Here is a 22,401-nt window from a genome sequence, read left to right as displayed (position 1 = left end):
GTATCTGTCTATTGATGCTTCACTGTCGATTCAAAGGCAGATTGCTGCAGCCAGTAGACTCCCATATGAAAGTGAGCTGTGCAAGATAACAAGCCGTCTTGCAAATGAAGTCTGACAGGTGCTCCGACATTCCTTCAAACTGTACTGTAGCAACAAAAAAAAAAAAAGGGAAGGTTAACACTTTCATTCCTGCTCAGTCAGTCCTGAACGTACAGTAAAGCAGGCCAAAACGGTGCAACAGATGGCCTGTTGTAACCCGCCAAGTCATATGCCTTGGAGGACAAAGACAAAGATAGGTGTCCTTGTAATGACGTTGCCAAGTTTCAGTGATTAAACTGATTTTGATCTGACTTTGCTGACTGGTTTGAGCTCGTCTCGTCTGACAGCGAACTTGGTTATGGAAATTTTTCCGGCACGTGTTCGTCCTGAAATACACAACGCTGCAGTGAGAGAGTGATGCACCATTCAAATACTGATCCAACTGAGAATGAAGTCATAAAAAAACAAACTTTATTGCTACGTGAGCAAAACATTTTATTTTCTATTCGACTCAGTTACAGGTCAGTCACAAGCTCGCTCTTGTGAATCATTCCCAGTGAGAGCTCCTTGTTTCTGAAGTTGTTAACATATAAAAAAAAAAACAAAGATCATTTGGTACACATTGAAATAAATATGAGGTACATTATTGTCATTGCAAATTCAGATCATTACTCATCAGTCTTCATCAGGTCATAGCAGCCCCAGTAGAATGAAGACTCTATTGACCAATATAGAATTAACAAGTCCGACCGATGTGTATGTGGCAAACTTATATGGCACTTCAATTTCTCTCCTCCTCCGGGCAGTCGTGTCGCTTTTTGGCACTCTGTACCAGGAATATAACACCTGCAGACTCGCTGTTTTCACTATCTGTCGAGTTGCCACTAATGCTGTAACTCCCAACAGGAAGCGGGCCACGCCTGCTGCCAGTGCATTAGCCGTCAGTGTGGGTAGAGGTACAGGTAACGCGCCCTGGGGCTCAAAAGTCTGCCCGAGCTGCTCGTTCACCCAGTACCCCACGGAGCATCCGGCCCCTACCCCGAGAATGGTGGTGGTGTCTCCCCGCGTGGTGCTGTAATGGTCCAGCTCTGGGTACGTGTAGCTGAGGAAGAGGGGCAGCGCCAACGCCACGACCGGGGAGATGTGGCTGGTGAGCTGGAAGTGGTCGAAGGTCTCCCAGTAAGGATAGGTGAGGAAGAGGAGGACGGCGGAGATTAAAGCGCCACTGATCACATCCTGAAAGCAGAATAATGACAGTGTTTTACCATCAACACTTAAAGCTACAGCTCAACATTTGCATATTTGTTTTCAGATGTGAAGATTGATGCTACTCCCATGTCTGTCCGTTAAATATAAATTAAATATTAAATACATATCTACACTAAGCTTAGTTAACCTGGAAACAGGGGTAACAGCTAGCTTGGCTCTGTCAGAAGACAACAAAATCTGCCTAGCAACACCTTTTTAAACTCATTAATTAACACCTTATATCCTATTTGTTTAATCTGTAAAAGAAAAATGGGTGTAAAAAAGACAGTTTGTGGTGTTTGGGGGTGCAGTAACTTCCCAAACTTGTTGTCATGGTCCTACACACCCTGTCAAACCACGCCCCTTTTTGTTTTTACATTTATTTTTTCCACTGGTTTGTCATTTTTATGGATTATGCATGTTAATTGATGAGCGTTAGAGGTGCTTGTAGGTGGATAGTCTAGCCGTTTCCCCTGTTTTCAGTCTATATGCTAAGCTAAGCTAACCAGCTGCAGACTATTGCTTTAAACACATTACTATTTTTGTATATTTAGCAAAAATCATTACTCCTAGGCCACCCTGACAAATGTCAACTGTGTATTTAAATATAACTGATTAAAATAACTGTTACTTAATATTGTGGTGTCAAGATTTTAAAATGAAAAGAAGGCAACATTTAAAAGTCTTGGATCAAAGCCCCAGTGAGACAGTTTAACCAGACACAGATATGAATAATGAATAGTGCAACGAGCTTGAATGTTTTATGCTGTAGAACGTGTGCATGAGTAGGTGGGGTGAGGGGGTGAGGGGGTGGGGGTCGGGGTGTTGTAGCTCACCAAAACTGAGTGCATGCCAGTGTAGAGACGGCTCAGACACACCAAGGACGACAGCGTCACCGCGATCAGTAGACCCACCTCGAACTGGAACTGTGTGACGGAAACACGTACACATACACACACAATCATCAAACACCACTTCCTGATCAGATAAAAGATTAAATCTATGAAAGTATAATGTTGTCTGAAATTCTTCACATTCCTCCGAGCAGACACAAACAGTTTTCATCCTCCATTTAAAAAAAAAAAACAAAACAAAACAAAAAAACCCCTTTCCTCTCAGTTTGTGATCAAGTCATCCGTTTGTCAATCTCCTCAACGTTGACGTGTAACTCCTCTTTGTCCTCTCTGCCTGGTTGACGTACTGCCCGTCATCAAGTCACTTGCTCCTTTATTCCTCCACTGTCTCCATCCTCTCTCCCCTCCCTCCTTTACCTATGGCGGCAGGTTTTTGTTCCCCCCTCCATTTCAATAACAGTGAGAAGAGAGGCCTTGTGTATTCATTCACCTCCTCCACCCTCCCCTCCTGTGCTCCCCTCCTCTCCTCCTCTCTCTCTCTCTGCCCCTTTTTTCCTGTGTCTTTTCCTGTCTTTTGCAGCTGGAAGCCTATTCACTGGTAGTTCATGAAGAGAGGTTTTTTATGAATGGCCACAAAGGATGCCAGGGACAGGAGGGGGTCACTCTGTGATTGACTGTCATGACCTCTGACCTGCTCTGGGAACAGGCCGAGCTGCCCTGAGGCCTTGTGGCTATTCAGGAGCCTCTGCGACAGCCTGATACTCATTTATAGCTCTGCACGCTCTTTTCTTTCAGGGGGGAAAGCCTTGAGGAATTTCAGGCCACAGTTAATTGCTCTACTGTACATGGGTGTTTCCGAGCTGCTGTGATGATTTCTCTGACCATGAGAGCGACTAGCTAGCCGCTGACGTGATCTGACCACAAATCAGTCCGACAGCTCTAGAGACTGTAAACTACTGACGGAGTTCTTCATTAAAACACAGTGCTCGATTAAGACAGCCTATGATTGAGCCACTGAGTGTTTTATTGACTTGGCAGCAGAGTGGGAGAGGAGGAGGAGGAGGGAGGAGGGAGGAGGGAGGCAGAGACGTGGACTGACAGTCATTGACTCAGTCGAGTCCATCAGAAGACCAAACAGCAGCTCGATGGGTGTGGCTGATGGTGACTGATGGTGACTGCTGGCCCCGCCCCTCCCTGCCCATTGTCCAACAGCTCAGTCAGGACGCACTGATGGACAGCGGGGCCACTCCCTTCATCCCACTCGAGCACGCCGCCATCCACAGGCTCCCAGTGCCTCAAATTTCACCTCATTCAACTCTTTGACTTGAGAGCGGCTGCTCATCTGGAGCGACTAATTCAACACTTACTGGTTGGTGCCTTGTTAATCTTAAAGGAATCCATAACACTCACAACTGATGAGATACCTAGTGTCAGAACTACAGTTCAACACTCACTTAGCCTACGCTTCCCCGCTCTAATGAGGTGATCATCTGCAGTCAGTTATGGTGGTAATATCATTTTTCATTGTGATGAGCAGTGCAGTTTCAGTAATAATATCACAGTTACCAATCAGGAAATGGTTTTACTGTGATAGTTATCAGCACCTCTCTCAGACTGATGTTGCAGCATGTTACACGTCAGGTTTCTGTGCATTGAAACACCAGATCTTCCATTGTTATTGATGAATAAAATCATGACAAATCAGTCACAGGGAGAGCTAACGTATTTAGATTTTAACAGTAAGAGAAAATATAATAAATAATGCAACAAGGTGAGCGTGGAGGTTCATTTTTGACCTTTCGTGACACATGCTAGCATCTCTGCGAAGCTATATTTAAGCACTGCACTGCTTTGAGCTAAATGCTAATATCAGATAACACATGCTAACATGCTGATATTTAGCAGGTTAAATGTTTACCAGCATAATTTTACATGTTAGCATGCTTATACTTGCTAATTAGCATTAAATCCATAGTAAACCAAAGTATTGGGGAAAGGAATATTTTGACCAGATTATTTTACTACATGAGAGGTCAAGGGATCATCCCGAGGGGAACATGAATGTGCAAACTATCCGATACTTCTTTTTTTTTTATTTCACTAAAAAACAATAAATATTAAAAAGTCAAGGTTGAGATTAGAATAAAAGTTGAGTCTGATTAATTCTTTTGTGCTATCAGGTATCACAGCGCTCAGCGGTGCTCACCTGTAACCTCGAGGGGGCGCTTAGTAAAAAGGTGAAGGAGATAGCGGTGGCAGCCATGGCGTGAGTCGAGGGCAGCCCGTATTCGGCGTCGACACGTGTCTCCAGCTTCACCACAGGGGGTGAGAGAGGGCGAGGCAGCTTCAGCACGTCCTTCATCACCTGGCCGACATACATCACCACCTTGGAGAGAAGGTAAGAGTACGTGTCTCTTAGAAGCAGGTTCCCACCAAATATCTCTTACATTCAGTTGCTATTTTTATTCTATTATTTTTTTAATGTTTTTAAAGTTTTATCAATGATTTCACACATTTGCATGAATTATTTTGAAAGGAAAAAAAAACTGAAATAAGCTTGTGCTTAAAAGGAGCCGTTGTGGTTTCTTCTTTGTGCAGGTAAGCTTATTTAACAGTGTAATTATGATTAAATACCAGAGAAGACTCAAGTGCTGCAGCGTGCTGGCAACAAAAGCAAAGAAATTAGAGCTGGAGGAAGGTGATGATAAAATAATGAGAAGAGGAAGTAAAATCTTGATTAGGCTATGCTCTAAAACTAACCACACTCTCTCATAAATAAGTAATCACACTCCCAACTTAAAGGGTAAAAGAAAAATAAAGAAAGAAAGGAGGAGAGGAAGACAAAACTGTACAAGGGATGGAGACCCACCCTGGAATAAAGTGCAGATGCTGCAGTCGTTACGGTAACAAAATCTATTGTAAGAAACTGGGAATTGAAGAGGGCAGGGTTTGCTGACACAGTGTCTTCAGCTGGGGGAGTGAGACAGAGGGCTTTTGACACAATGACACAGTCAGTGCAAGGTGTGTGTGGTGGTGTGTAGGTAGTGGTGTGTGTGTGTGTGTGTGTGTCTTGCCAAATGTGCTGCCTATTCTCTTTCATGAGCTCCCCAGTGGCCCTCGGAGGGGCAGCCTGCTCCAGCTCCAGGTTTATTTAAAGCTCTGCCTTGTATATTTAATGAATGGCTGTCTTAGCGAGGAGCAGGGAGGCAGCGCACACAGAGGGAGCACGACACTAATGTGTGTGTTTAAGGGAGAGAATAGAGAGGTTGTTATTACCATCTGTACTGACACTGTAATCAGAAAACGCTTGTTACCATGGCAAATGAGATATAAAAGTACGTCTCCTGACCCGCTGTTGGTGCAGCAAACTTGTAGAGACAGAGGAAAGCAGATAGGAATTGGAAGAGATGGAAATCAAACTCAAAACGGCCAAAGATATGCAGACGCCAGACCATTACTCTCTCTTATTCTCATTCCATATCCAGGGGAATTAATAGTCTGCTATAACCTCTAAAAGATTTCCCGAAGCAGAGATTGGACAAGAATAAGGAAAGTGGCTGCACAGATCTGCTTCCACTCAGCCACAGGAGCATTAGTGAGGTCCAGCACTGATGCTGGGTGAAAAGGCCGGACTCACAGTTCATCACAAAGGTGTCTGATGGAGTTGAGGTCAGGGCTTTGCACAGTTCTTACTGACCTGGCTTTGTGCACAGGGGCAGTGTCGTGTTTAAAATAGGGGCCTTCACTTATCTGTTGCCATGAAGTTGTCTAAAATACTGTATGTTGTAGCATTAAGATTTCCCTTAAAGGAATTAAGCTTGCTTGTTAAGAGTGAGGTGAGAAAATACTGTCATGTCTGTGAAAGGTGAGGAGCTAGAGTCAGGATATGATTAGCTTAAGTTAGCATAAAGATGGGAGCAGGAGCAAGGGGAAGGGGCTAGCTTGGCCTCCTTAAAGTCCCTCTACATATCACAAATACATTGTTTCTTGTTGGTTTGATCTGTACACAAACAAAAACATAATAAGACAGGAGTCGTTGATTCATGTTAGCAACATGAGGAGGCTGTAGTTAGGCAAATGCTAAATGCTAATGTCAGCATGCTAACATGCTCACAATGACGATGCAAACATGCTAATGTTTAGAGGAAATATTTACCATCTTAGTGTTAACATGCTAGTACATTTACCATATTATCAATTAGGACATTTTCTAGTTTCGCCGTGTTGATAGGTTGTCTAGAAATGTATGTTTTAAGGGGGAATTAAGTGCTGTAACTACTTCCTGAAAGATAGCAGGTTATCTGTCCACCTTTTTTCAACAGTGACAACCTGTAGACAACCTGTTGCTATTCAGGAAGTAGTTACAGGACCCAGTTACGCTACCATTATGAGCATGTTAGCATGCTGATGTTAGCATTCCGCTGAATGATTTTGGCCACTGTAGGTTGAGATATGAGCAGAAATAAGGGACGTAATGAGATAAACCCCTCTTACAATAATGTCTTGTTCTGTCCAAAAGCTAAATCTTTCTTTTCATTCTCTCTGGTTATGGTTGAACATAAATGTTATAATTCCAACATTAGCATCTACCTACACTGTACACACACGTGCCCAGACACAATAATCGGTATCATGACGTGGACAAAAAACAAAGGACTGACAATGGTAAACCCATTTAGTATGTCTGATCCCATTCATTCACCATGACTGTGTATTCATACAACAAGCCATACAGTGTACACATGATCCACTGTGACCCCCCCCCTTTTCCCTCTGCCTTCACACAATGAATCTGCCTACTAGCTTGAATGATACGATGCTACACCCCCACTCCACCCCCCACTCGACGCCTGCACGCACCATCAACACAAACATCATATTCAGCTGCCTCCAGTAAAGCCATCACGCCACTGTTTCATTGGTGGCTTTGTACGAATCATCAAAGGACTGACCCAGGGACAGTCTGGTCACATTAAGGGAAGAGTTAAAGACAGGTCAAGACACACACACACACACAGAGATAGTAGCACTGGGAGTGTGCGTGTTTTCTCGTGAATGAGTGTATTGATTGAGGCCAGGGAAGCTTTGGACCTTGATCTGTCAACATGTGGCTCAGACTGAGTGAAGTGTGTGAGACTGTGTGTGTTTGTGTGTGCGTAGGGAAGAGGGGGCTCTTGCACAGGTCACTGTTTGAATGGAGAAAACACACAAGATGTTTGTTTTGTTCTACTGTGACATGATTAATAGCAGGTTTGGTTTCTAGGTCATATTTTTCTGTTGCATCCCAGCAGCCCAGTGACCACCAACAAACACACTGCAAAATAAGCTTATGCTTTTGGAAAGCCACCCTCCAACACCGGTGATAGGAAATTGCACTCTTAGAGTAAATCCTCAGTGATTATAAAAATTATCCGTGCACGCAAAATGAGCATGTTTGAGAAAAACACATTTCAGTGTAATAAAGATTTTAACTGCAAAGCCATTAGAAGTTTCAGTTTAGAACTGCAGAGGTCCTCTGCAGCGAAGAATTGAGCTTTATTTGATCAATAGGCATTCTGGGAGTAATGCTGCTACGCGCTCTCTTAAACCGAGAAGTATTTTCTGCAGATATGTAAGACTTCCACCGTAATATGACCGCAGAGCCAATATGCAGAATCCCCACAGCATGGTTACTGCAAATTACAGAGACAGCCTTAATGAGGCGGCAGAATCTGTTGTTCTTCTGGGTCCAGTTTTAAAGTTGAGCTCAGACATCGCTGACCTGCTCACCACCTTAACAGTTCTCTGGTGTTTCTTTAACAAACTTGTATTTTACCCAGAATGCTGCTGTTTTGCACAGTTTGTTTTTTTTTGCTGTGTGTGCCTCCATTTTTCCATTGATAGAATAATTCACCCACCTTGTGGTGTATTGTTTAGTAACTGCAAAAACAGTTCACTATAAAGCTTATACCGTATACACTTAGTGCGGAGTATGGGATATGCATTTGCAGGTATTTTGTCATAACAACAGGTATTGAACATATTAGAAACTTGACCTGATGATGGTGTTAGATAAAAAGATTAAGAGATTAAAGTTATCACAGTTCATCCTGAGGGGAACATGAATATTTCCTGGCAAACAGTTCAGTAGATGTTGAGACATGTCACTCAAAGACTAAAAATATTGATTCTCTTGTGGTGCTACAGGTAGAAGTCGTGGGATCACCAAAGTCACTAGGATTCATCCTCTGGGGAACATGAATGTCTTTACTGCTACTTCAGTCAGGACCAACTGAGCAGAGCCACCTGCTACTGGGGCTAAAAGTAAGTTACATTTTTATTGTAGTTATTTTTTTATTTATAGGTCTTGATTTGTTAATAATGAGATTTTTTTTGTTCTTGTTATTTTCAAACACTTTTTAAGTTGCAGCAGAAAAAAATATAGTCATTATGCTGGTAAAAACGTCCGTTGATCACAGTTTCTTTGTGATGGTGGCAGGACAGTGTTACACTGAATAGAAGTCCTTTTATTCCTACATTGCGACATTTTCTGATGTCCAGCCTTCATCACTGATGGCTGACGGAGGCCGTGCAGCTGAAAAAGTTTTGTCCTCTGAGAATAAAGTGACTTTTTGTCATTGACTGTGACCCTCCTCTGTCATCATTACTGCATACAAATGAGGACAACACACCAACGTTCCCGAGAGCGGCAGAAGCTCTACATGCCTCTTTCTAAACCTACTTTCTCTCAGTGTTTGCCCTTCATGTCAGTATGTATAAGTACAACTTGAGATTTTTGATATTCCAAACAGCAGTAGGTGTATGATTTGCATAATACAACACTATAATAATACCATACAACACTACTATGTAATTCATGACCATATGGTTAATGACAGTCATTGTTTTCTAAGTCAACCAAAGTCACCCTGCAATAAAGAAAACAGGGAGTAGTGAAGGACACAAGGGGGCATGTGTGCGTAATGTGTGGGTGGGTGTGTGTGTGTGTGTGTGTGTGTGTGTGTGTGTGTGTGTGTGTGTGTGTGTGTGTGTGTGTGTGTGTGTGTGTGTGTGTCATTCATGGGCCTGTAATGTGTTTGCTCGTGCACCCAAGTCTTAATTTGCATGGATGCACTTCAGTCGTTGGCGTCGGCGAGGAGTTGCCAGTTTTATGTGTGTGTTAGAGAGTGACAGAGTGGAGGAGAGAGGGAGTGCACAGGCCTCTGTGAACCTTAGATAACTTCACCAGCACAATGGCAGGGTGCTGTTAGAAGTTCGAAGTGAGGGGTGATGCGCCCTGAGGGCTGACAGACCAAATGGTCGGTCCAGAGAGAGAAAGCTCAGAGCGCTGATGAGGCCAATAAAACACTCTGCTGGTAGACTAGGGGGAGGAGAACACAGAGTAAAGCTGGTAATGTCTAACTAGAGGGAGGGCAACGAGTGTGTTTATCAGGGGGAGGTGGGGAGCGCGAGCATGTGTGTGTGTTGGTGTTTATGTGTGTTTGACAGGAGTTCACACAGGGGCCTGGTGCAGCGGGGATGCCAGAAGAATGGGATTTCTTTCCCTGGGGGGCCAAACAAGGGGTTCAGACACAGGGCGCCCACCAAGCGCTCAGGGCAGGGACACAAAGGGCAGAAAAACACACTTCCCCATCACACACTCTGTAGGAGTGAGGGTGTATGGCTGTCTGTGTCTGTCGGTGTCTCTACAAGTGTCAGATATTCTCCTCCATGGGATCACATCTGACATGTTTTGAGGCGTCTCTCGTTGTAATGTGCTGGATTCTGTCAGGATAAACATCTAAAGGCGAGATGCTAGTCATCTTTTTCAACTGATGTCTCCTCACGTGTGGCCTCAAACCATTTCAGGGGCCCCGGTCAGACTGGGCCACCGTGCCCCCCCAACCCCACCCCAAAAGCCTGGGGATATATGGGCATGGTGGTGTCAAAGACAGGCCATAGTGGAGGGGGAGAAGGATGAAAGGGAGGTTGAAAGGTGAAGAGAGGGAGAGAGAACAGCAGAGAGAAGAGAGATGGCATTGTGATGGAGACTTTTTAGCACACTAAGGTGGTCTGACTGACATGTGTACACACACACACACACACACACACACACACACACACACACACACACACACACACACAGATTGTCGCTCTAGCTTACAGTCCACATGTTGACGAGGCGTCGGCACAGGAACGGGTCCAGGTTCCAGTGTATGCAGGGCAGGCAGGTGATGTAGCAGATTTCGTGACCCAGGCCTGACGAGATCAGGAAGAGGAAGTGCAGCAGCCAGTTCCTCACCTCATACTGAGGCCTGCTGCGGCCCTGCAGAGAATAAACACCTGTCACTGAGCTACACATGACAGAACCAGGTGCCTAAAGATGGCTCCTGGAAGGAATGAAACCAGATTTAGATTACAGATTAGATCTCCCAGCCAAAGAGTGCACTCACACCCTTTTTTTATTTGCAGCTTCTTTACATTTGAGTTCATCAGACGGATCTTGTTTGAGAAGATGATATAAGTAATACACATAAAACGAACATAAAATGAAATATTAGCCTTTTATTTATTGAATTCATTTATTTATTTCATTAATTTTTTGTTTGTTTACATATATATTTACATAGGTGTGTATATGTAGGAGCATTTGTGTATGTATGGTTGTGTATAGGTATATATTATATGGAGATGTCGCTCACCCTATTGCTTTATGTATGCGCTATGTTCTGGATTGGGGGTGAGGAAAAGAAAAAATTAAAAAAGTTTGTGTCAAAATGTTTAAACAACAAGAACTGTATCTTTATAAAAACTTAAATTCATGAGTTATAACAGCACCAAGTCAAAATCTGTTAGATTAAGAAAGCACACACGTTAATACGAAACACAGGCTAGTGCTACAGCGGCCATCGTCTTCTGATTCCACTTTAAGGAGCACTGAGACGGTTCAATGCTGCACTTCAATAAAGTTAGTCGACTCACAAGAGACAGAGACAGACTGATTTAATCTCAAATTTAATTTAGAGATTAAAGCCTCTGCAGCAGAGGCAGCGATATCCTGTCTGTTATTCTCTAATATAGGTCAAGCTCCAAAACAAAGAAACAACAGCAACAAAAAAACCCACTATAATCCCCATGTAAATGCTCACTTCTTTCAAACCCTACACCTCGAGAACTGATGACCGTTCAGCTCAAGCTTAAACCATTTGTCCCTAACATGTTAGGATATATTACAGCTCCTATCTCCCATAACACCGTCCCTGCTCCCCACCGTCCTGTAGGTGCTCAGCCGAAACCAGAAAGTTACTTGACTTGCATTTTTGAACTTTAACAGCCTAAATAAATTGTTTGCCCATGAAAAGAGAGACAGAGGAATGTCAACATCCCACACGGCTGGTCTGGACCTGACGGAGACACCCAGACAAACGAGAAAAGCCAGTCACGCTTTGGTTTGCACAGTCTCTAAATAAAACTCTAAATGTTTGTTTTAGTGAACTGTTTTATAGCAGCTCTGTTTGAGTGTGTGTGTGTGTGTGTGTTTAACTCTTTCTTCCTATTTTCCATGTATTCAATGGCAGTGTCCTACAATAAAAGCAAACTAGAGCTCCAGTGCTAAAACACCATCCATGTATTCCTTCTGAATTAATCTTAAATGTTGTGATGATCAAATTCAAAGTGGCTTCGTCTCTCTAGTGAACAGAGAGGTTTTCTATTTTCTACTAAAATGATGTTTTCATCCTTTTTTGTTTTGTTTTGTTTTGGCAGTGAATGACTTACACCAGCTGCACATCCATTCTCCTTGAATTTATAGTTTGAATTCTTGTCCTGGTGGTCCCATCGTGCCCTCAGCTGCCCACGTGGTCTCTCGGTTTCTGCCGGAGCGCTGAGAGGCGCGGCTTCTACCAGGAAGAGTCCGCATCGTCTCTGGAACCGGGCCACGAGCTCCGGGTCATGGAGGTAAGCCAGAAGCTCCAGCATGTCCGACGACACAGACAGACGGTCCGGGAGCGAGGTGATGCGGAATTTTCTTTAGCAAGGGGAGGTAATGGGAAACAGGAGGTCACATCTGCCCAGACAGGGCGCATCCCGGGAGGGGCGGGGTGCACACGGAGCTTGCGTACAGGTGCGGCAGCTGTGCGCTACAGGTGCACGTGCGGGGCGGGGCGGGGCTAAAAGGGGGGCAGACCCGGTAGGTTTAAGAAGTAGAATATAGTCCCGACCTTTATTCTGGGTTGGTTCAGGTGTTCTCACAGACTATGTATAGCAAGCGGAAGGAAGATTTATTGCATATATCTGCCAGCAGGTCTCCGTGGACCTTGTCTCTTTACATTGCTGAGAACAATAAGGTAATAAAAATAAAAAAAAAGAAGAAAAATAAAGTAAGGCAATAAGGTGATATAAGGGAAAAGTAAAATTGGTAGTTCAGTACAAAACCAGGCTGATACGGGAGTTAGTTGTGCTGCTCATATGAAAATAATAAAGGACAGTTTAGAGCCAAATAAGAGTTTAGAGCACAGCTTTTACATTTGGGGCACAAAGCACAAATCTCCCTTTTCATTAATCATTTGCATCTTTATCTCACAGCCCTCTGATCCTGAGCCATACCGGCCTACACCCAGCAGATGGGCGTAGGCTCATCACTCTTTATCCTTGTTTGAAAGATGAACAACTTAAAACAGCCTGTAGCTTTTTTTTTTTTGTCTTGAAGTTTTCTTTTAATCACTTTTCATTCTGGCTGCAGGTAAAAAGAAGAGGCAGTTAATGTATGAGTGCGTTAGAATGAAATGTAATATAGACAGTTAGTTATCGGCGCTAATTCACGCCTACACACTGATCTGTGGGGTGTTATCTGTGCCTGAGGGGACTCTCACGTGATAATGTTAATGGTAATGTTAATGTACAATAATTTCTTTCCTGCTATGAAAATGTTTCTCAATATTTGCCAAAATCGCTCTTTGTTCAGGCCGGAAAAACAAAACCTTAATGAAGGACCTTTATAAGAGAAATAACTTAAATAGAAATAACACAGGAAAAAAAATCCTCCTCCACCACCATCATCAAAACACCAACTGAGGGAATATGCTTAGGAAGAATAATGTTCATCCCTCCACTAAGACACTTTATGTTGGTTAGTCCTTTAATTTGTCACCTGTTATGTCTATAGCAGAAACAATGCCCTTAGCCTGTGTCAACTTCTAACTTCAGGACCACTCATTTGATATTGTAGATGATGAATCTGCAGCATCCACCTCAGCCGGACACCAGGTTTAATTCTCTTTGGGCTGCTCTTGAGATCACAGACCCAGAAATGACCAATTGCCCGGGACCTATTATAAAAGAATTCAATCAGCACTAATATGTTCATTCATGACAGTTTGGTCGCCACTGTAAAAACCCATAAAGTGATTAAAGTGAAACAGACTTAAATTATTAACTACAGAGGATTATTTTCAGCTAAAATGAGAAGTGATCATTTTCAGAACAAACTCATGACTTCAAATCTTATGACCTAAAATTAAGTTTAACCCTTATGTGTCTGATGATATAAGAATAAGATATGATGATGATGATGATGATGATGATGATGATGAGATCATATGACCAAGCTCATGCACACTTTGGAATGATGGGTCAATGTTTTTATACCTAAAATATCAAAGGTGCATTAATGACTCTGTGTCTGACTTCTGTCTCTCTGACAGCGTCTTCATTATCGTAACCAGAGGTCTGGGACTTGAGTCACATGACTTGACTCAAGTCGGACTTAAATCAAAAAATTTGAGGACTTGAGAGTTCACTAACAAAAAGACTGGACTTGACTTTGACTTGGTGTTCATGACTTCAGACTTGACTTAGACTTGAGATGGATGACTTGTAAGGACTTCAATTCAAATTCAATTCAAGAAACTTTATTTGTCCCCAGAGGGCAAAATTTTGTTTTAATTTAATTTCTTCTTTCTTTTTTGTTGTTTGTTTTTACATTAAGTTACATTTAGTTTTTGAAACACAATTGGGTGATTTCTAGTCTGCAAACTTGGCAACTTACTGCGACAGTTTAATGGCGTAAATGTTGAGAATAAAACTGTCTTTGGACTGATTGAAATGTGGAAACTGAGGTTGACCATCAGAATTTCTTATAACTTGACTTGTGACTTGCTTGAGACTCGAAGGTTAAGACTTGAGACTTGCACGTGTGACTCCTCTGTTGCAAGGAGTTCACAACTACTGCAGCACCTGTCACTACAGTATATGCTCATTGAACTGATTGTGTCATTTAGTGAGTTTTACTAAATTAAAACAAGATTGTAGACAACCTAAAGGCTGCAATGAGAGGATTAGTCTATATATAAGGTGGACATCTCATTGCTCTTTGCAGTGCACACTCCAGACCCCCCCTATAGACAAGGACCTGGTTGTGAATACAGAACCTGGATGAAATGATGAGCTGCTCGGCTGTCATGTAAAACAACGTCTCTGTGTGTGTGTGTGTGTGTGTGTGTGTGTGTGTGTGTGTGTGTGTGTGTGTGTGTGTGTGTGTGTGTGTGTGTGTGTGTGTGTGTGTGTGTGTGTGTGTGAGAGAGAGAGAGAGAGAGAGATTGTAAAGTTTTGTTGGTAGCTACATCGTGCGAGTTTAGATGCTCTTTGTTACAGGAAACCGTGATTTTACGCCCCCGGCTGACCAAATTAGCGCATCCTATTGTCTCTGGCATGGTGTACGTAATTGTGAGCGAGCATGGCTGTCATAGCTGCTTCCTGCACACAAAACAACAACTCTCCCTCCCTCCCTCTCTCCCTCTAACGGGACTTTAAGGCGACACATCGCCGCCTGTCTCTCTCTCTCTCTCCTCTCTCGCTGTTTTGTGGGATGCTCTGGTTGGATGAGCCCTCGCATCGGAGTCACCACCATTACATCATCTATTCCCACACAGCCTAACGCGAAATGCGAGCGTTTTAATATTTAAACGGGATCCCGATTCAGTTTCAGACCGAGCAGCAGCAGCAGCAGCAGACGGGGCCGCGCGCTCTCCCCCATAAAGGACGCCGTCTGTGGGGATTATGAAAAACACATCAACAAAATCTGCGGGAATGATGGCGTTTCAATGAGCGGGGAGGAGAGGAGGGGGAGAGGAGGAGAGACGTGCACCGTCATCAGCATCTGTCCGCCAGCTCCCTTTGTGTTCACCGGAGAATGTGAATGGCGAAAGATGACATGGCAGAGGTAGATTTGGCATCAAGCGGAGCGGAACCCCCCGGCGAGGCCTCCTCGGCGTTTCCCTACGAGGAGTATGAATGCAAAATCTGCTACAATTACTTCGACCTTGACCGCCGGGCTCCGAAGATCCTGGAGTGCCTGCACACGTTTTGCGAGGAGTGCCTGAACACGCTTCACCTCCGGGAGGAGCGGCCATGGCGCATCAGCTGCCCCGTCTGTCGCCACCGGACTCCGGTGCCGGATTATCGGATACAAAACCTGCCCAACAACACCAAGGTGACGGAGGATTTTCCGCTCTACATCGACTCGGACCCCCTGCCTCAGGACGCTTTGCCGCCGTACCCTCCCCCGCTGCACCCAGCCCTCGTCGCCCTCCGTCGAGAGGAGGCGTCGGGGACGTCCAGCACCAGCCAGGCGACCCCGTCCACCACGGTGTCCACGGCCACGACCCTCTCCCAGGACTCGGTGCGCTACGACAGCTGTCAGAGCTGCAAGAGGGTCGCTCTGACCACCGGCTGCGTCTGCGTGATCTTCTCCTTTCTGTCCATGCTGGTGTTGCTGTTCATGGGCCTGATCTTTGTGCACAGTCACAGCATTCCTCCCTCGCCGGCGGGACCCATTTGCTTGTCGGTGGCCAGCATCCTGGCGATGTTCTCGGTGGTCGTCACATGGCTCATCTGCTGGCTCAAATACAGACCGGACCATGAGACAGGCCGCTCCTCCGCCACCAGTAACTCCCGGAGAAACGCCTGATAGGCTCAGAGACTATTGATGGAGATGTTGTGCTGTGGGGTGTGTGATCCTGTACATAATACTGACAACTGATACTCCTGCTCCCTTTACTTTTCTAGGAATAAATCCAGTCCAGAATGGCCTTTTATCAGTATAGCAAACACCCAAAGGCCTTCGAGTTGTTTGGAGCAATAGGCCGACATGATCCTCGATAATCTTTTCCTTAACTTATGCACTTGAATTTGCAGTAAGGCCCAGCTGACTGGGCATCTGGAGGAGTGAACTGAAGACTTAGACCCCCCTGGCGTTGGTCTGAGATGTGGCTGGTTTTGATGACTGAATGTGAAGTGCTCATTTCCCGGGTTTGACCCCCCCCCCCATCCCCTCCCCTGTCCTGCCAGATGATATGCATATCTCACTATGCCACTCACTGTATGATAACTGTCCATGATGATTCACTCTTATATCTCAACAAAGCACTATTGTATTGTACAGATATCTGGCTGGTGTTTCACTTCTTGAGTTTCCCCGGTGACAGATGGATTTTGGTTTTTTGATGGAGGCTTGTATGTTCTATGTGAAAAGCCTCTGAAGTGTCGTTCTGTTACAGCGCATCCACAATCCAAACTGTAAATAGTCCACACAGAGAGAGAGACAGAGAGACAGAGAGAGAGAGGTGGTGGTGGTGAGCGGTACTTGGATAGGTGTGATCAGCCTCTCCTGAACACCTTCCCAATCCTCCTGCTTTAACTTATCTAACAGGATGGCACTGTCTCCATACTGCACCTCTTCCAGGTAAAGGGATACAAAAGGCTGGCTTGTGATTTTAAACTTGTGTTTTGGCTACTTTTGTGCATGTTAGGCTACTGAAAGGTCACAGCTTCTTTGTTTTTTACTTTGTTTTTGTTTTTTTAACGGAAGAGACATCGTGTCTCCTGACTCCTGTGCCTCACCTCATTGCTGAATGGAGCAAAACTTCACTGTAATCATGATCAAAATCATGCACGGGCCTCCCACCACTGACAGCACCCAGCTGGGGTGTCAGCAGGGATTTCCTCCTCCTGTCACATTATTTACACATCTGTAGTGAAAAACAGGGTTTCCAACGTGGAGCACCTTTTTATACTTATAAAAAAATGTAGTTTTTTTTTTTGCACCTGGCTTTGAAGGAAGGCTAAAGACATATGTGTCTGTATAAGTGTTTAAACAGGTCCACTCTCAGCTACCGCTTCTTTCAGAGCCACATGTGAGATCAGACCTGAGGAAAAACTTGACTCTGGTTCCTCAGAGATCAACAGGAGTCATAATTACCTCTGGAAACTCAAAGAGCCCCATCGCTGCTGCGGCAGAGATTAGACAGCGGTACCTTATACAAGTCAAATCCTTCATTAACACAATGCAATTATTGAACTGTACTAACATAATTCACTTTATATGGGAAGGTGGGTCAAAAAAACGAATCCACTGAATTAACTTTTCAGTGGGATTAGCTTCAGACAAGGTAATGCAATCAAAAAAAAGCTCAATCTCAATGGCCTATAGTGGGTAGACTTCTTATTATGAATATTACTGTGAACCGCTGGTGAATCGTGTGTTTGTACAATCTATACAATTATTTATCAGAAGTCTTGAATATGGCAAAAAAAACAAACAAAACAACACCTTATTTGCAACGCAGTGCAAAACCCTCGTATTGACAAATATGAATTGCACTTCCCGGACCTTCCTGACAACATTTCGTAAAGAATTCGCAGATGATTTGAGCAGCAGAACGGTTTAAGACTGACTCACACACTCATGGTATCCCTACCTCGTTGCACAGTGGGGAAAAAGACGAAAGAAAAATATAACAATTCACCGTGATTCTTAACTTCCCATCCCCAACCTCCAATCTGATCCCCATGCTTGCTTCAATCATCCTGCCCCCCCCCCCCCCCCCAACTTCTATACGATGCACTTTCCCCCCTTATTTGACACAAGTAACGGGGTATTACCTTTGACAAATGTAAGCATATTGTATTTATTTCAGAGGACCTAGAAAACGTTGTTGGTTTTTATGAGAATCTGTGGTTGTTGTTGAAGTACCAAAATGTATTTGCACAGAGAACTGTTCTTTATGTGCTGTTTTACATACATAAACACATTTCAGTAATAAAGAAAAACATGAATACCCATCGCTTTTATTATCTCTCTAGCATCACAGCTGGTAGAAATGCCTGTTACCAAGGCTGCGTGTTTTATTTTTTTTTGTTATCATGCTCGCTCCTACATAATGACTGGTAATAAATTGAATATGGTCCAGCCTGACACATTTAGCATCCTGCTGTGCATCAAATATGCCCCCTACTGGAAGACAAAGGATGCTACATCCTATTAAAAAAAAAAAGAAAAAAAGAAAAGGGAAATCCCACCCCACAGTCAGCTTGGTTGCATTTCTCATGTAGGTCTAGTTATGTAAACTTCTGGTGGCTAAAGCTTGATTAAAAGTAAATACATTTTTCAATATGGGCTGGATGCTGATGTGCTGTTAATATTACAGACTGAGATTTGTCATATGTGTTTATGTGGTCTTACAAAGCTCCCCTTTACTTTCTATCAATTAAGCCATTCAGCAACAAGGTTTTCCTCTCATAAACAAACCGATTAGACAAAACCCAGTGTTGACCATTCACCAACTAATCACCGGTTACTATTGAGGACTTACATACTTCACATCATGTATTAACCAAAGGTTCCATGCCCCATAAATGAATGTTGTCACACACACACACACACACACACACATATATATATATATATATATATATATATATATACACCTCCCCACCTCTCTTTCATATTCTCAGCGCCATGTAAATAAGTCTCTGTTCGCTGATTGGTCGGTTCAGTGTGGCAGCACAACACTAAAGCCTATTGTACGGAAGCCTTGGCTGTATTTTTCAATTAGCTACAGTTACACTGATTAGTCTACTGGAAAATAGTTTGAGGCAAATATGTGTTTACAAATTAGCCATGACAACAAACAAAATCAGATGACATATTGTGAGGGTGCTAAGCCAATGAATTTAATGCCTCTCATTGAACATTTAGGTCTCTGTATAACGAGCTGTTTTTTTTTTTTTTTTTTTAAACATTGTCAGTCAGCACTGGATTCAACACTACAGTATTTCACATGAGAAAAACATATAGCCTAGCATTTAGTCTACATTACTCCTCTTATATAAGACGTTGACTTGTGTTTTTCCTTGTGTTTTTTTAATACATTTATATATTTATTTCGACATATCACATATCAGATGCTGCTTCTTGTATTTTTAGTAAACTATTAAACTTATTATATGAAAAACATTTAAATTGTGTCACGTGACAGTGAATATAAGTCTAACACTATAAATAGGCCACATTTAGCATTTAAAAATATAAACCATATGGACATAAAAGAGTGTAAAAAAGTGTTTTTAGCATTGATAAAAATATTTTAAAATACAAACTATTAAGCACTATAAAGTTTCTACATACTCTGGTCTATTAAATCATTTAAAAAATACAATAATGTAGGCTCACTGTAAGTCATAATATGAATTCATCTCTTCTTTTTCTCTTTTAATGACATTAGTCAAAAGGCCCATGGGAGAAGAAGTATTGAGACATTTTACTTAAGAAGGAATAACAATAACACAGTTTAAAATTAGGCTGCTCCAATATAGTGTAATTATATCATAAAGTGTCTTTAGCAGAATATTGAAATAAGTTAATATAAAGATGAAAAGTAACTGTAGCCTATAGCAGTCAAGTCCACAAATAAAAAAATGTCCTTCTATAATGTTGTAGACATATAAAGCACAGACCACATCCACCCTTATTTTAAACCCCTATTTCTGTGGACTATTAATTATTAGCCCACCCTACGCATTGGAAACTAATTGATTTGACAAATATGTGTTTATGAATGGCCTCCACGCAGAGCATGTGATGCAACTAATTTATTTCTCATCAAGCGAGATTTCTGACTTTGAATTTCATCCCCCGGTAATGGATTGGACACGGAGATTCAGTGTCGCTTTTAAAGAAAGGGCCGCGGTATGCATCATGCCTCTCTCTGTTTTCCATTTGCCCCCCCCCCCCCCCCCCCCCCCCCCAACCCCATTTTTTTTTTTTTTTGGCTGTAATATCCAATTTCAGTAAGATCACTGACACTCCCCAATCGTCACGTTCGTCTGCGTAAAGACTGATGTTTTTTTTTCCTTTTACGAAATAAATCAGTACAAATGTGAGAAAGTCAAATAACTCAAAGCTTTTATAGTCTAATAACTCTAATTTACTCAGACTGGTTGACATATTTATTCTGTTATTTGCCTGTAAAGTCTGTATTTGATGATTTAGGGCTCCAATAATTATCCACAACAGAATATTAATTAAGCCTTTCCTGGTTTATTACAAATGTAAAATCAGTTAAAAAACAAACTCACATTTCCCCTCCCTTTGAAGCTGTGTTATGGCAACTTGCAGGGTTCATTCACCAGTGGGCATGATAATAATCTTCTGCCAGAGGATAATGACATCCTCCTTAGCAGGTGAAAGACCCCCGGTCCCCCTGCTTATTTTAAACCCAGCGTCCACCTATTGTCCGCGCGCGTTTTTTGACCGCAAAGACAACATTTGAAGTGCGTTTTTCTTATTCTCCCAAAAGCCATCAGAAGAGGTGATTGTTAATTGAAACCTACTTAGCCTGTGGGATATCTCTTCCCCATGCGTAAATTAAGGTGAATGACAGTGACCCCCGTCGCGGCACCGTTATTGCTCCGTATAGCCCATAGGTGAGCAGGGGGAGAGATGAAAGGGCTGGTCAGGTGGCTGGGGGGGCTTTTCAGCTTTAGTTTTGCATGAGTCACAAGAAGGTTTCCCTGCAGGCGCAGAACAAACTCGGAGACTAAAAACACATTTTACATCCACTGAATATTTTCTATTCAGGCCACATTTCACATCTGATGATAAATCCAGATATTTGCACCGGTTTGCTTCAGCTGCTGTCTGGATATAGATACCTTACTTTGATTGCATATGGTTACATGAGGTTAAATCCTACTTGATTGACACGAGGATGAGCTGACGCAGCTGCTCCTTCTTCTGCCATGTCTCCAAAATCATGAATGAAATTAAATTAATGACAACTAAATTTGAATCAGGAGGTCCTTCAGGAAAGCATGGCTGGAAATTTAATTCAACAAACTTTTTCAAAAATGTTCTTCTTCTCGTGCACCGGTCCGAGGATCCACTTTGATAACAACTGGTGAGGACGGAATTGTCTTTTTCTTCGGGTGATGGACAGCTTTTGTCTGATTTCAAAGCCCAGGAGCGGAACCTTTGCTTCAGTGATTGATTAGGGACTAAAGGATGCTGTGACCCACGATACGCAGTGCCTAAAAGGAGAGAAGAGTAGCTGGACTTTAAAAGAAAAAACTCTCTGCACTCCTATTCTCTTTATTGGGTGGTGACAATGTTGATTATTAGATATTTTGGAGATGAAAATACACCCTCTTCTCTACAGTGGCACGGAGCTAGACTGGCTTTACGGCCGCCCTGGCGTCGTATCCTGCTGTGGCGCACGTCCCCCTTCAGACTGTTCTCGGCTGGCTGGTGCTCAGTCTGAAAAACCACAATAAATTCCTTGAGGTGCACACACTTTAGCACCATTTGTGTCATATACGAGGCCATGGGGTGGAAACAAATTAGGGGTCGTGGGCGATAGCACGCATTTCACAGTTTGGAGATTATGTTACGCACAGATTAGTGACTAAATGAATCACAGTGATGGATGTATTTTTGTTTTATCAGGAATAAGTCACCCACTTTGGTCTCTGCCTTATGAGAAAGTAAACTATACACTACTGCACCACATAACTGAGTAAGGTCAAAGTCTAGATTTATTTATTCTTATCTTGGTTTAAATGATGGTATGCAAAGCTGAGGTAAGTCACCTCAAGAAAAAAAACATGGCTGGAAGTTTTGGTGTCATTTGTCAAGTGAAGTAAAATAAAAAGCAACAAAAATAATGCTAATGCAATGCAATATAACAGCCCAGCAATAATTACAGTTTACTGTAAATGTTCAGCTTTTGTTGGAACTGAGACTCTGTTATAGGCTTTTTATTTTGGTGCTGGTTCTGTATTGGACTATAAAGTGTTTCTAATATTTTGCCCAACTTAATCACATATATATTTTTATCATCTGCTGCAGTGGATTGCATTACAAAGTTTAGTTTCTGTTGTCAATCCACACCAACAGTCTATATAAACTACTTTCCATAATTCTTTGGTGTATTAATTTAAAAAATAG

General features: G+C 42.8%; 2 protein-coding genes across 2 annotated transcripts; one reads left to right on the top strand and one right to left on the bottom strand.

Annotated features, from left to right (window-relative positions):
- Positions 1-488: 488 nt before the first annotated feature.
- sgpp2 (sphingosine-1-phosphate phosphatase 2) lies at positions 489-14,622 on the bottom strand. The gene is made up of 5 exons (XM_056373780.1): positions 11,898-14,622; positions 10,285-10,446; positions 4,348-4,527; positions 2,124-2,213; positions 489-1,275 (listed from the first exon to the last, which is right to left on the bottom strand). Exons 1-5 carry the CDS (start codon positions 12,096-12,098, stop codon positions 730-732), a joined length of 1,179 nt encoding a protein of 392 aa, XP_056229755.1. The 5' UTR covers positions 12,099-14,622; the 3' UTR covers positions 489-729.
- Positions 14,623-14,934: 312 nt separating this feature from the next.
- LOC130167516 (E3 ubiquitin-protein ligase rnf152-B) lies at positions 14,935-18,235 on the top strand. Its single transcript, XM_056373781.1, has one exon. It carries the CDS (start codon positions 15,316-15,318, stop codon positions 16,084-16,086), a length of 771 nt encoding a protein of 256 aa, XP_056229756.1. The 5' UTR covers positions 14,935-15,315; the 3' UTR covers positions 16,087-18,235.
- Positions 18,236-22,401: the final 4,166 nt, after the last annotated feature.

The sequence above is a fragment of the Seriola aureovittata genome, chromosome 4 (genome assembly GCF_021018895.1).
Source record: "Seriola aureovittata isolate HTS-2021-v1 ecotype China chromosome 4, ASM2101889v1, whole genome shotgun sequence".
NCBI classification, from domain to species: domain Eukaryota; kingdom Metazoa; phylum Chordata; class Actinopteri; order Carangiformes; family Carangidae; genus Seriola; species Seriola aureovittata.
This window is presented reverse-complemented; position numbering and strand designations above follow the sequence as displayed.

Coding starts and splice junctions, on each gene's coding strand:
- sgpp2 (XM_056373780.1), bottom strand. CDS start 12,098: ATGCTGGAGCTTCTGGCTTACCTCCATGACCCGGAGCTCGTGGCCCGG. Junction 10,447..11,897: donor AGAATGGATGTGCAGCTGGT/GTAAGTCATTCA, acceptor TATTCTCTGCAG/GGCCGCAGCAGGCCTCAGTA. Junction 2,214..4,347: donor GCGCCCCCTCGAGGTTACAG/GTGAGCACCGCT, acceptor TCCGTCACACAG/TTCCAGTTCGAGGTGGGTCT.
- LOC130167516 (XM_056373781.1), top strand. CDS start 15,316: ATGGCGAAAGATGACATGGCAGAGGTAGATTTGGCATCAAGCGGAGCG.